The 14,846-nt window shown below is 48.7% G+C and overlaps 1 protein-coding gene across 1 annotated transcript in view; it reads right to left on the bottom strand.

Moving 5' to 3' along the window:
* ZDHHC8 (zinc finger DHHC-type palmitoyltransferase 8) overlaps window positions 1–14,846 on the bottom strand; it is a 60,567-nt gene that overhangs the window by 14,540 nt on the left and 31,181 nt on the right. The window contains exons 2-3 of the mRNA XM_044656595.1: window positions 3,288–3,409; window positions 2,086–2,243 (exon numbers count right to left, since the gene is read on the bottom strand). Coding sequence (XP_044512530.1) covers window positions 2,086–2,243; window positions 3,288–3,409 — 280 coding nt within the window. The remainder of the gene's footprint in view (window positions 1–2,085; window positions 2,244–3,287; window positions 3,410–14,846) is intronic.

Genomic DNA, 14,846 nt, shown 5'->3' with positions numbered 1-14,846 from the left:
GAAGGAAGGAAGGAAGGAGGGAGGGAGGGAGGGAAGAAGGGAGGAAGGGAGGAAGGAAGGAAGGAAGAAGAAGGAGGAGGAGGAAGAGGAGGGGGAAGAGGGAGAAAGAAGCCAGTCAGGTATGGTTGATTATGGGGCCGTAACTCCTCCACCAGCCCACCAGCTCTGATTGAAAGTTAATTTGGGGGAAGGAAGGGCTGGAGCTCAGAATCTGGAGTCACGAAGACCTGGGTTCAAATCTTGCCTCTTCTGCTTACCAGCTCTTGGTTCTCAGCCAAGCCCTGCACCCATTCACATTGTCTAGAGATCCCCAGGAGAGCCAGCTGGCCTCTCTAGCCTTCTGGCCAACCAAGGTTCGCCCCAGTCCCTTGGCACAGGACGTCCCGCTGGCCCAGACTCCTCTGGCCCCATTAAGTCTAGTCCCCGGCCATTGAGGGCACTGGGAGCTCAGGGCTTAAGTCAGTCTCTCCAGAGCGCTCCTGCCTGGGATCACAGGATGCTGCTACTGGAAGGACCTTACAAGACAGAGCAGAAATTAGGGACCCTCCAAGCGCTGCCACCTCTGACCAAATCATGGCCTTTGCAATAATAAGTTCTAAGAGTCCAGCACCCAGAACACTGACCCACCCTGGTCAGACCACATACAGACAGATGATCAGTGGTGGGTGCCACCCTCGAAGAAAAGCCGTGACAAACCAGAGGGCCACCAGCTTGGTCCTGGCACAGAAGAAAGGCTGAAGGAACCAAGGCTGTTGGGTTGAAGAGAAGGTTCTCTTCAGAAGAATTGGAATATCATGTGGAGGGGGGCCTGGACCACTCCATCAAACAGACAAAACTAGGATCGGTTCCTGCCATTCACAGGGAGATAACTGTGGGCTTCCTGTAGGGACCTCCAGAAAGGTTGTTCACAAAGGAATGAGGCGGCCTGTAATATGGCAGCAGGGGTATCACTAGAGAGTTTCAAATGGAGGCTCCATCAGTCAATCAATCGGCAAGCACTTATTAAGTGCCTACTGAGTGCCAGGTGCTGTGCTAAGTTCAGAGGATTCAAAAAAAAGGCAAAAGCAAACTCTCTCTCTTTTAAACCCTTACCTTCTTCCTTAGAACTGGTTTTAAGGCAGAAGAATGGTAAGGGCTAAAGGGGGTTAAGTGACTTGCCCAGGGTCACACAGCTATGAAGTGTCTGAGTCCAGACTTGAACTCAGGACCTCCTGTCTCTGGGCCTGGATCTCTATCCACTGAGCCACCCAGCTGTCATCTGCCAAAGACATTTCTTTTTTCTTTTTCTTTTTTTTAAAATTTTAAACCCTCACCTTCCGTCTTGGAGTCAATACTGTGTATTGTCTCATAGGTGGAAGAGTGGTAAGGGTGGGCAATGGGGGGGGGGGGGGGTCAAGTGACTTGCCCAGGGTCACACAGCTGGGAAGTGGCTGAGGCCAGATTTTAACCCAGGACCTCCCGTCTCTAGGCCTGGATCTCAATCCACTGAGCTACCCAGCTGCCCCCCAAAGACATTTCTAAAGTAGACACTTGAACCCTTTTTTGTTGAATGAATGATTGAACGAGAAGGAAAAAAGGCCTTTGGGATAAGGAGTACATTCCAATGAGTCAGGCAGCTAAATCCAAGGCCCTTCCTTTGGATGAGCCTAAATTTCCTTCTCCATAAAATGAGACGACATGAGCTTAAGGTGAGAGACAAAAGACTTGGAGCTGGAAGAGACCTTAGAGGCCATTGTGTCTAAATGCCTCATTTTTCAGAGGGGGAAACTGAGGCCTAGATAAGGTGAAGGGCCCAAGAGGAAAGAGTTGGGTTTGAAACCAGGGCCTTTGACTCCAAATTCAGTTTTCTTAATACACAGCACGAGGCTGGGGCTCCTTTCAATTCCTTCCACCAGCTGACCCCCTATTTCCCGTTCTAGGACTCCCCCAAGCCTGAACAGTCTCCAGAGCCCCAAGGCCACCCCCAGGCCCCCTACTTACTACTGGGAGGCCCTCCCCTGGCCCCCAGCCTGGTCTCACCACTCCCTGGGCCAATGGCCATTCAGGCCTCCCTAGGCCTCCTCCCCCTGGGCCAGCGGCAGTTACCTCTACACAGTTGTCGCAGACGCTGCAGTGAGAACAGCGTGGAGGCCTGTAGAAATGGCAGGTCCCACACCATTTCATCCGTACTTGAATCCCCTTGATCTCCACGTTCTTGTAGAGGGGCGCCCGGAAATCATCTTCCTTGTCCTCGTCCTCATCCGCTGCTCACACCCCAAAAGGCAAAGCCAAGGAGGAAAGGGATTGAGGGGGCACCTCTAACTACCCAGAAGGAGGAAGGAGTCTCTGGCCACCCTGGACACTGTCCCAGGAGAGTGGGACACCCAAGGGCCATGCCCAATCTTGGCGATAACCCAGGAGCCTGAGCCAGCCCAAAGCCCAGTCGGTCACAGTTTTCGCTGTCAGAAGGGACTCTGGAGATCATGGAGTCCGGCCTCCTCATTTATTTGACCAAGGACAAAAATGACCACTGAAGAGCAGAAAGGAACTGATCCAAGGTGACACAAATGCTGGGAGAGTCAGAATTCAAACTCAGGTCTGGAGTCCAAGATCATCTAATCCTACCCCTTCATTTTACAGAGAAGGAAACTAAAGACCAGACACTTGCCCAGGGTCACACAGGAAGTAAGGAACAGAGGCAGGATTCAAACTCAAGTCCTCTGACTTCAAAAAGCTAAATCTTTTTACCTTGCTATGCCATCTATCCCTGGTGGAAGGCAAAGGTCAGAGGGTAGGTGGCATGGGAGAAAGTGTAGGGCACTCCTAGGGATAGCCAGCCTGGGTATGATGCCATGAAGAATGTGGGGCAGCCTGAAGGTCTTGGACATGAAGACACCCTGGGGACGCCCCAGAGAGCCTCCTCAGCCTTCCTTCCTTTCTCTGTGCTAGTCTTGGGTTCCATCTCAGCCTCTGCTTTACTCTAATCCTTCAAGTCTCCTTATACAATAAATAAAGAATACTCTTCCTTGGGCAAGAAGATTAACAGGAATCGGAGGACCTGTTAGAGGCACCTACCTCTGAAGGTGCCCCCCACTGGACCTGCCATTGGTTTTGCCTCCTTACGCTCAGTCCACCCATGAGCTCTCCCACCAATTTTGGAGGTGATCAGTTCCCCTCCCTTTACCCCATGGGCCAGAGTAAAGGAACCAGTGGCCACCTTGGACCCCAGCCTATAAGAACACCCTGGATGCAGCGGCCACAGCCCCTGACCCCCATCCCACCTCCCTGCACCCCCAGCCCCCTGTTACCTCGAGGGAAGACACCGGGGTCCATGAAAGTGGCCATGCTGAAGTTGGCCAACACAAAGAGGAAAACGATCCCATTGTAGATGGGCACGGCTGGCGAGATGGCTCTGGTCAGCCAGGGGCACCTGTACAGACACATCAGAAATGCAGGCATCAGTGGTGCTTCGAAAGCCAGAGAGTCCTTGGGATCACACTTGGAGGGAAGAAGAGGAAAAGGAAACTCTCCTTCAAGGGATCACCTCAGACAGTGATGGTGAACCTTTTAGAGACAGAGTGCCCAAACGGCAACCCTCACGCCAAATGTGAGCCCCTGGCCTTACCCCGACAGAGGAGGGAGGAAGCGCTCCCATTGGGCTGCCGGGCAGAGAAGCCAGTGATGGGAGAAACGTCCTCAGACACATTTGGAGAGGGGGAGGGGAACAGCCCCCTCCGGCACACGTGCCATAGGCTCGCCAACACGGACCTCAGAGGCAGCAGGGTGGGGGTGACCTAATGCTGAGGTCACTTCCTCAAAGGCCCAAAGCCAGTGCAGGTCAAAGACTGGTCTGGAACCCGAGTCCCTGGACTCCACTTCTCACTACTTGACTTGGTGCTTGCCTGTGTTCTTCAAGGCAAGGGAACGGGTATCTTTCTTTGTCTTTCTTGGCTTGGCCAAGCACCCAAGGGGCCCTAGCCAGAGGTGGGAAGGGCCTCCGATGACATCTGGTCTTGGGTGTATCTGAGCAGCCCCGGAGACTCCTGGGATCTCCCCGTATTCAGCTAGCCTGAGACTCAGTGATGGCCATTTTCCCATGCTGTTCCTCCCAGCCTCCCCCTCTTCCTGCCCCTTTCTCAGATCACTACCAGATCGCTGCTTCTTCTGGTCCGCAGGGATGTATCTGTGGACTGCCATATGGCTTTCCTCCTCATCCTTGTGACTTCCCAGATCAAAACACCTTCCCTAGTCACTGCTCCCCTGGATGTGGCATAGTATATCAGACCAGAAGCCTCTCGAGGCGTTAGCATTTATGTCCCTAGCACTCAGCACAGTGGCAGGTAATGATAATAATAATAATAATAATAATAATAATAATAATAATAATAATAATAATAATAATAATAATAATAATAATAATAATGGTTAACATTGATAGAGAGCTTTGTGCCAAGCACTTTCCAATTACTATCTCACCTGAGCCTCACAACAACCCTGGGAGGCTCTTATTATCCCCGCTTTACAGATGAAGAAACTGAAGCAGGGAGAGGTGAAGTGACTTGTCTAGGGTCATACAGTTTCTCCCTCTATTTGAAAGAGTAGAGGCCCAGATTAGAGGTTAAAGAGAGGTTAAACAAATTACCCATGATCACTTAGGGAGTGTCATGATTTGAATGGAGGTCCTCAGACTCCAAATGAAAGGCTCTCTTCACTGGTTTCAGAGTTAGGATGACTTGGGTTTAAATCCCCCATCAGACATTTAGCTCTCTTTATCTCTTTGAGCCTCAGTTTTTTGTTTTTTTAATCTGTAAAATGGACATCTTTGTGATCCTCTCACAAAGCCTTTCTGCAAAAAGAAGGGGTTGGCTCTGCTGACCTCTGAGGTCCCCTCTGCCTCAAGGAGTCTGGGAGGCCTTTGGTGTGGAGCCAGAGATGAGAAAGTCAAAGGAGAATCATTGGCCCCTTGAGTCGAGGAACACAGGAAACTATAACGTCATTTGGCTAAGAGTGGGGCGGTCAGAAAGGCAGCATTTCCTTCTGGGACACAGTAACAGGGTCAGGCTGCCCCAGGAAAGAACAATGAAAACCTGAGTGCTGGCTTCCATTCTGCCATCCAGGAGACAGAGAGATGGCAGGGGGATCCCCAAACTTTGTGTGGGTTCAGGTGCTTCTTAGAGCTCCCGAGACCCATTCCTGCCACCTCACACCTCCCCCTCTCCTCCACCAGTCAGCCAAGGCCATCACATGCCCCATTACAAAGAACTGATGGGGACAGGCTGTCCACAGAGTGGGCGGGATGAAAACAGACTGAGAGTACCCGCCCAGGGGCCAAGCAGAAAGGAGCCAGTTCTTCCATTTCCACTCATAAAGGATCAGAGAATTGGAGCTACAAGGAACTTCAGAGGCCATATGGTCTGATCTCTTCATTTTACAAAGAGGGAGACTGAGGCCCAGAAAGGCTAAGTAAATGACCATATAGGCTGTAAACAGCATAGCCAGAATTCAAACCAAGGTCCTCCCTATATCAAGGGCTCCCTTCATACAACCCCCTAGGAACTCGGCTGGATTCTGTTACATTATCTTTCCCAAGATCAATCTTGCCCACCAAGACCACAGCCCTTCTCTGCCCTCCACCACCAAATGCAGAAGGGTGGCCCCTCCCAATGCTCAAGTCGCAAATTGGAGGGGGTCTTCTCTCAACTCTTTATGTTCCCAGATCTTGGTGCAACTGTCCCTGGGCCATGGGGTCCTCCTGCCACCTTTACCACCATCCTTGACCTTCCTATCATGTCACTGTCTGTTTCCTCATCCCCTCCATCTCCATCACTGTCCTCCTACATAGATTACCATCATGACTGTTACCAACACCTTCATAGACAGCTTCTGTCTACTGCCATCCACCAATCATTCACCAGCCCTGTGCCAGGGACTGTGCTAGGTGCCAAGGAGCCTCAAGAAGCTACAGTTTTGGAACTGTGCATGTACATTTCTATATGTACATGTTAAATAACATATAGAAATACATTCCAAATACACGCTAAGGAAATTCCTATTTCTGTTTTTGGAGTGCGAAAATGGGTGGCACTAACAGCTGAAAGGACCAGGAAATACCTCAGGTAGAAGGTGATACTTGAGCTGAGCAATGAAGGAAACTCAGGATTCTCAGAGGCAGATGGGAAGAGGTTGGCCCTTTATATATGGGACACAACGTGCTCTTTGTGGTGGCAAAAAATTGGAAAATAAGGGGATGCCCTTCTATTGGGGAATGGCTGAACAAATTGTGGTATCTGATGGTGATGGAATACTATTGTACTCAAAGGAATGATGAACTGGAGGAATTCCATGTGAACTGGAACAACCTCCATGAACTGATGCAGAGTGAAAGGAGCAGAACCAGGAGAACATTATACACAGAGACTGATACACTGTGGCACAATCGATTGTAACAGACTTCCCTACTAGCAGCAATGCAATGACCCAGGACAATTCTGAGGAACTTATGAGAAAGATGCTATCCACATTCAGAGAAAGAACTGTGGGAGTGGAAATGCAGAAGAAAAACAACTGCTTGATCACATGGTTTGATGGGGATATGACTGGGGATGTAGACTCAGCACTGATATGCATGGCCATTTTCTTTCTTTCTTTTTTTTTTTTTAAACCCTTACCTTCCGTCTTGGAGTCAATACTGTGTATTGGCTCCAAGGCAGAAGAGTGGTAAGGGTAGGCAATGGGGGTCAAGTGACTTGCCCAGGGTCACACAGCTGAGAAGTGTCCGAGGCCAGATTTGAACTTAGGATGCATGGCCATTTTTGATGACACACAGCTGCATGCCTGCATACAGAAAAGTATGGGGCTGCATGAAACATTTGCTGTAGTGTAGTGTAGACACTCTGTGCACTATAGATGACAATTCTACCTATATTAATTTACCTATTTTGGTTTATTAAATACAGTTATTTATTACAATTATACATTTTTGTTATTTAAACTATAAATATTGCAAAATGATGGCTTTTTTTCTCGAAGTGACACACCACTCGAGTGATGCTCGTTTTTTTAGCGAATTTTGACACACCGAGCTCAAAAGGTTGTCCATCTCTGCTCTCAGTGAACACCTTAATACAAATATTAATAATATGGAAATAAGTCTTGATCGATGACCCAGTGGAATTGTCCGTTGGCTATGGGGAGGGAAACAACATGAACCATGGAACCATGGAAAAATATTCAGAACTAATTAATTATATAAAACGTTTCAAATATATGTATATATATGTGTGTATATATACATATATATGTGGTACAGCCCATGCAAAGACTTGGAGATAAGAGATGGAGGGTTATGTGGAAGAAGCAGTAAGAAAGGCAGTTTACTTAGACCATAGAATGGGTGAAGAGGAATCAGGTATAATAAGGACAGACAGGTAAGTGGGGTCCAGCTGGCAAAGGGCTTTCAAATCCAGGGAGGTGTCTGCATTCGATGCCTTTGGTAACTGGGAGTCATTAAAGTTTATTGAGCTGGAGAGTGAGACTCAGCCTTGTGGTTTAGGAAAGTGGCATCACTCGCACTGGCCGCCTTTGTCAACATCTACCCTTCCCCAACTGCTTTGCACCCTTCCCCATCCGTTTACTCTTCTCCATCCACCCCCCACCATCCGCCCTTCCTCATCCACCATGTACTGTGCTACATCAGAAAAGTCCCGTGGGATGGTAGGAAGAATGCTAAACTTGGAGCCAAAGGACCTGAGTTTGAAACCACTGAGTCCGTGAATGATTTCGGAGAAGGCATTTGACTTTGATGAGCCTCAGTTTCCTCACCTGTAAATTGGAGGGGATTGGCCGAGTCAGTCTCTGAGATCCAGTGTAGCTCAACGCCTAAGACATTCTAGCCTCCCCGCTCATTGCCTCCACCCTCCTGGCCTTGATGAAAGCCTCCAGGAACTCCCAATAATACCACCTCTGGCTCCGAGTCATTTAGCGCCTCTCACTTCCCAAAATGCTTTTCATGCATTATTTCACCAAACGCTCCCAACAACAATGCCAAGCAGATGCTAGGACTCCCATTTACGGGCAGGGATGCTACAGGTTTGAGCAGCTAGGACTTGCCCAGGGTCACCCAGCTCACGAGTGGCCTGTGCCCCGGCACAAGTCCCGAGGAGAGAGGGCTTTGGAGCTCCTTGATGTGTCTGGCCCAGGTGGTGACTGATCAGAAGATGGTGGCCAAGGAGGCCAGGGAGTATGGACGAGAAAGATGAGTCATCCCTTTGAGCTGGTGGCCAAGGAAGAGGCAGGAGAGAGAGGAGAGAGTAAAGGAGAAGTCTTTCCCCATCAGAAAGCACAGGGATTTGATGCCAATAAGAAGCCAGGGCACAGCCTGGCTAACAAAGCTCTGAAAGCTGGTATCGGCTACCAAAGGATCTGACAAACAAGACAAAAAGCCTGGGGGGGGGGAGTATGAGTGGACCTCAGAACTAGGGTTTAGCCTGGTGGTTCCCAATTTTTTTTGGCCTACCGCCCCCTTTCCAGAAAAAAAGATTATTTAGCGCCCCCTGGAAATTATGAAACTATTTATTGAACTCAGAATAGAATGTAATACAAAAAAAGTGTGGCCATCACCATCCTCCTGGATCGCTGCAGCACCCACCAGGGGGCGGTAGCACCCACTTTGGGAATCACTGGTTTAGATGATGGGAAGATGGTTCATTCTGGGACAAGGAGCACGCACAGGAGCCAAAAAACAGCACAGGAGCATGGATGGAGAGCTGGAAGGGGCCAGGGGGATCAATGAGTTCACCCACCCTCATTTTACAGGTGAGGAAACTGAGTCCCAGAAGTAAAGTGACTAGGATTGCACGACTAGAATAGGTTTGAAGCAAAACTTGAACTCAGGTCTGCCTGACTCAGGGGTCACACTCACTACACCAAACTGTCTCTGTCAGTGACGGTGGACCAGGAATTTGCCGTGTGTCAATGATGTTATCGAGCAGCCAGAATATGTAGGGAGTGAGACCTTGGGGTGCATTAAGAGAGGAGCACAGCTTCCCAGCCACCTCAGACCATATCAGTTACGAGGGCCACGACTTATAAAGGGAATTGAGAAGCTGGAGAGGGTACAGAGGAGTCCACACAGGCCAGGGGAGGCCTTTGAGGTCACAGCCTGGGAATGTTTAGTCTGGAGAAGAGAAGACTTGGAGGGATGCGATAGCTGTAATTATCTACTCGGCAGAGCTATCCTTGGGAGACGGATTCCCCTCATTGTGATGGACAAGAAAGGGCAGGACCAGAAGCAGAGGGGGGTAGAGGGAAGAGTCAGGGACATAGATTTAAGCCCAAGGAAAAACTTCGGGGCAATCATATTGAGCAGGGCAGTGAGGCTCCGCCTTGTGCTTTAGGGAAGTGGCATCACCCCCACTGGCTGCCTTTGTCACCATCTACCCTTCCTCAGCCACCATCCATCCTTCCCCATCCATCTATTCTTCTCCATCCACCATCTACGTTTCCCTAACCCTTCCCCCTTCACCATCTCCCTTTTCTCACCCACCATCTACACTTTCTCATTCATCTACCCTTCCCCGTCCACTACTGTGATATTGGAAATTTTGAGGCCCCTGGTCTAAACTTCCTGTGGACGTTTAGACTCTTAAAAACTACATTTCCCATCATTCCTCTTGTGTAATACCGGTGGGCAGGAAGTGTAATTACATAAACAAAGGTATAAAGACTCAGGACAAGACTGGCACTTCCTCTTTTCCTGCTGAAGCAGCCAGGTGGGAAGGTATGATACAGCATTTGAACTAGCTCTTATCAGGCACGTGGCTTTAATTATCAATATGGCCATCAATAAAATCCTAATACTTATATATATATATATATATATTCATTTTATTTCTTATACCACCCACTATCTACCCTTCCCTAACCACCATCCATCTTTCCCCCTTCACCATCTACCCTTCCCCATCCACCATCTAACAATGGGAAACGTTCCAAAGGAGAATGGGCTGCCTCGAAAGGTCGAGGTGGGTCGGGGCTCCCCTTCCCTAGAGTGGCTGGCTGCCCACTTATTGGGCACTGGCAGAAAAGACTCCTGGTTGAGAATGGGTTGGCTGGAAGGCCCCAGAATTCTCTTCCTTCTCGGAGATTCTGTGGATGAGTGAATAGTAATCTGAGCACCATCAGCTAGGAAACATTTTGTACCCAGCCTCTGCCATCGTTGGGGCATATAACTAGAAGTAGCAAAAGGAGAAGGTGGGTCTCACAGAGGACCTGAAGTGGCAGCCACCCACCACAGTAGAGGATTGGAGAGTGACCACAAGGCTGGTGGTCACTGTGGGGGAAAAGCATGCCCTCCCCTCCTATGGTGGCCACATTGGCCCTTGGCTATTTACTATTCTCACCACTGTTCTCTGAGGCTTAAGAGCTAAGAAACCACATTCATAGAGAGACTCAGAGAATATCCCAGCTCCACAATCATCAGATCCAATCCCCTCTCTTTACAGATGGGGAAACTGAGGCCCAGGGAAGTAAAGAGATTTGCCCAAGGTCACACAGTAAGTCAAAAGCAAGTCTTCTGACTCTCCCACTCCCTTATTCTACATCAGGCAGGACCCCAGAAGTAGTGAACCTTGCTTCCATTTGTCCCCTCCCACTCCGGTTTTAGATTCACCCCTTTCCATCAGTTCTTAAGTGCTCCCTCTGTTCTTTGTCCTGCCCCAAACTCAATCATCCCATTCTACAAGGCCAAGTTCCATCCCAGCCAATCAGGAGGCTTCCTGATCACCACCATCGGCCCCAGGGGCTCTCCACTCATCTCTTCACTTAATGCTTAACCAAATCAAAAAGTCCTCTTCAGCCCAAAGTGGTAAGGAAGAAGCCAGGAGGGCAGAGCCCTGAGCCAAGTTTAGAATCAATCCTGCCTCCACCTTTGTGACCTGAAGGAAGTCATTTCTCTATGCCTCAATTTCTTCATCTGTAAAATGGTAACAGCAACTGGCCACCTTCCCCTTCAGGGTGGCTGCAAAGCATACCAGTGAAATTTAGACTAGAGCAAAGAAATAAGCTTAGGGAGTCCCGGCATCTGGACGAATTCCAAGGAGGAGTTGGTATGCCTAAAGCCGGCTCCATCCCCAAATCAAGGTAAATTTTTCTCTTCTTAGAAGTGGGGCGACTAGGGAAGACTCACCTCTCTGAGTTCAAACCCAGCCTCAGAACTTCCTAGCTGTGTGACCTTGGGCAAGTCACTTCCCACTGCTTGACTCAACTGCCTCATCTGTCAAATGAGCTGGAAAAGGAAATGGTCAACCTCTCCAGTGTCTTTGCCAAGAAAATCTCAGAAGGGGTCCCAAAGGGTCAGACAGCAACAATCAGATATAGCCCACAGTGTTGGATAGAGGGCTTGTCTGGAAAGTAGAAAGACCTGAGTTCAAGTCCTACCTGTCACAATTCCTGACTCTGGGCAAATGGCTTAATGCTTCAGTGCCTGGGGCAGTTCTCTTGCTCTACAGATTACATACAGCCTTCTCAGTTTGCTCCCTGGCCATCCTGTCCCCCATGCTTGGAAAGCTTTCCCTCCTCGTCTCTGACTATTGACCTCTCTAACTCTTCTCAATTCCCAACTAAAATCTCACCTCCTCCAGGAAGCCTTCCCCAGCTCCTCAGAATTCCAGGGCTCTCCCTAGGTTATTCCCTATTTAACTTGTCTCTACCTTGTTTTGCACATACTGTTTGTCTGCATTTTGCCTCCCCTGTTAGATTGGAAGCTTATCCAGGGCAGGGACTAGTTTTTGTCCTTTTTTGCATTTGCTGGACACAACCCTGTGGCTGTGTGAACTCAGTAAGTGCTTCTCCTAATAGTTTCAGGATTGGAGAAGTCAGAGATTTATTTATTATAAATATTATATCATTTATTCATTATTTTCATTTATTATTTATTTATTGATTTGATGTTAATTTTATTATTAATATATTATTATAATTAATATTATTATTAAAATATTATTAATATTTATTATTATAAATGATATATTATAAATTATAAATTATAAAAAATGAATTCTAAAACACACATTTATTAATCAATTAAATTAAATTAATTTTTTGTTCCTGAATTTATTAAGTTCCTACTATGTCCTGGGCAAAAATACATTCTCATTTGATCCTTCCAACAACAAAGATTGGATTGGTAGTGTTATCACATTTTATAGTTGAATAAACTAAGGCAGGTAGAGATTAAGTGACTTGTCCAAGGTCACACAGATAAAATTAGAACTCCTGCTTTTCTGACTCCAGGCTACCTCTATCTCTAATCAAGACATAAGAGAATAGAAGGTAGAAGGGAAGCCTTTGGAGGTGGAATAATGCATGCAGAGGGTGGATTAAGTAAAGTCCATATTAAAGCAAAAGGTCACATTTTGAAATCCTTGGTGAATCCAATGTGGATTACAAATCTTGGATTCCAGATTTGGTGATATGGGGCTGGAAGGGATCTTAGAGGTCATGCATGATGTCTAATCCCCTTATTTTACAGGGGAGGAAACTGAGTCCCTGGGGGGGACTTTGTACCTAGCTCTTCTGGACTCAGCACCCTCCATGCTATGCCACAGTCTCTGGCCAATGGGGTTTTGTTGTGCCCTTTTCATGCCGGTTGGCATTCCTCTCTAGTCTGGCACTGTGGTTACTCTTTCTCTGGGCTCAGCATCCTGCCAGCCCCAGCCACGCTGAGCTCCCCAAGGCTGCTCCCCTGGTCTCCCCTCTGCTCTGCAGAGTTGCCCTTTTCCCCATCTCCTCTCCAGGCTGTCTCCCATGACTAAAGGGCAGAGAGTGGGAGGCAGCTCGCGCCTCTCCCTCCATGCCCTTTGTGGCTCCCACAAAGGCCCCTGTGTCCCCAAACCAGGAGCACGTAACCTTTACCAAATGTCAGGCCCTGGAGCTGGGCCCCAAGATGGAGGGGGGCCCTGGATCACTGAGGAGGCTTGGGGAGTCCTGCCAAGTATGGATGGAAATTGTGATAATGGTACGATGGAAAATAGTAAAGCTTTGTAAATGTGGCGTCCTACTAGGAGAAATCAAAATCACAGGGTGGCAGTGCAGTGAAGTGGCTCAGCCTGGAGTCAGAAGGTCCTGGGTTCAAATTTGACCTTAGATACTTCCTAGCTACATGACCCTGGGCAAGTTACAATCCCAATTGCTTAGCCCTTTCCCTTCGGTCTTAAGAGTTTTAACTAGGAATGAAGGTAAGAGATTTTTTTAAAATCCCATAGCAACAGGAAGCAGTAGGAAACAGGCTGGGCTTGGAGTCAAAGGACTTGAGTTCAAATCCTAGTCCTGCCTCTTCCAGGCTCTTCCTGGCCAGTGTTATTGTCAAGATCAGGTACTGTAACTTGCTCAGCGTAGGACCTAAACCTGTAGTAGGTGCCTAAGAAAAGCTACTTCCCTTCCTTTTTGACTGAAGTCAAGATAATTTATTTATTTTTCTAAACCTTTACTTTCTAGCTCAGAATCAATACTAAGGATCAGTGCCAAGGCAGAAGAAAGGTGAAGGCTAGGCAAGGAGGGTTCAGAGACTGGCCCAGGGTCACACAGCCAGGTCAGATTTGAACTTTGGTCTTCTGGAATCCAAATTCAGCCTCAGAAACATAGTAGGTATGTGACCCTGGGCAAGTCACTTCACCCTGTTTGCTTCTGTTTCCTCATCTTTAAAATGAGCTGGAAAAAAAATGACAAACCATTCTAGTATCTCTGCCAGGAAAACCCCAAATAGGGTGAGGAAGAGTCAGACAAGGCAGAACAAGAGCAACAACCTGCCGCTCTAAACCCAGGACTCTTCCCATCCTGCCTCTGATAAGAGGACGGCCACAAGCCAGCCTGGCAGCTTCCTTCAGATCATGGCACTGGTCCATTTCTGGATCACCAACCAGCTCCGACAGAGCCACAAGGATGTGTGGCCCGGACGAGACCCCAGAAAGGGAGAAATGGACGGACGTGAGGCTTTCTGTGGACGGTGTTGGAGATGGTCTTGTAAGATGAAATGTGGGCAGTGGGAGATCTGGGCTGAGGCAGACCCTGGGGTCTCTGGCCTCCTGCTACCCTCAGGACCCTGTCCCATGGGGAACTCTCTCTCAGATGGCCTTCTCCATTGTCCGTCCCATCCCACGCTGCCCCTCCATCTGTTCTGGCCTTTGGTGCCTCCAGGGCAGCCTGGATATGGAGAAAGCACTAGAAATCAGACCTTGGTTCGTATTCTGCCTGGAACAGTGGATGCAAAGGCGAGGGAGAGCCCAGGGTGACCAGAGGGCCCAGGCTGGGTTTCAGGGACAGATTTATCCCATGTACAAGGGAGGCCTTGGAGGGGAAACTGTTCCAGTCTCTGGATCGTTTCCTCTGGAACGTGACTTAGACTCTTCCCTGGCAAAGGGAAAACTGGCCCCACCAGGCTCTCATGTTAAAGTCTGGGCAGTCTTCATGGGGGCTGTCTGTGCCTACTTGGCTCTGGGAGATCGTCTGCTCAGGGTCCCCTCCTTCTGAAGGTCCCCTCTGACCCCAGCCCCCAGCTGCTATCACTCTGCATTTGTTTGGTCACTTTCCCATATTTACCCATCTGTGTGCCTGCGGTCTAGACGGTCTACCAGGGGTTCCCAAACTTTTTTGGCCTGCCACCCCCTTTCCAGAAAAAATATTACTTAGCCCCCTGGAAATTAATTTTTTATTTTAATAGCAATGAATAGGAAAGCTAAATGCCCCTGTGGCCATCACCGCCCCCCTGGATTGCTGCAGTGCCCACCAGGGGGCGGTAGCACCCTCTTTGGGAATCACCGCTCTAGACGATGAGCTCCCTGAGGGCAGGGGCTTTACCTCTGCCTTTCCTC

This window comes from Gracilinanus agilis, chromosome 1 (assembly GCF_016433145.1).
Source record: "Gracilinanus agilis isolate LMUSP501 chromosome 1, AgileGrace, whole genome shotgun sequence".
Classification (NCBI taxonomy): Eukaryota; Metazoa; Chordata; class Mammalia; order Didelphimorphia; family Didelphidae; genus Gracilinanus; species Gracilinanus agilis.
This window is presented reverse-complemented; position numbering and strand designations above follow the sequence as displayed.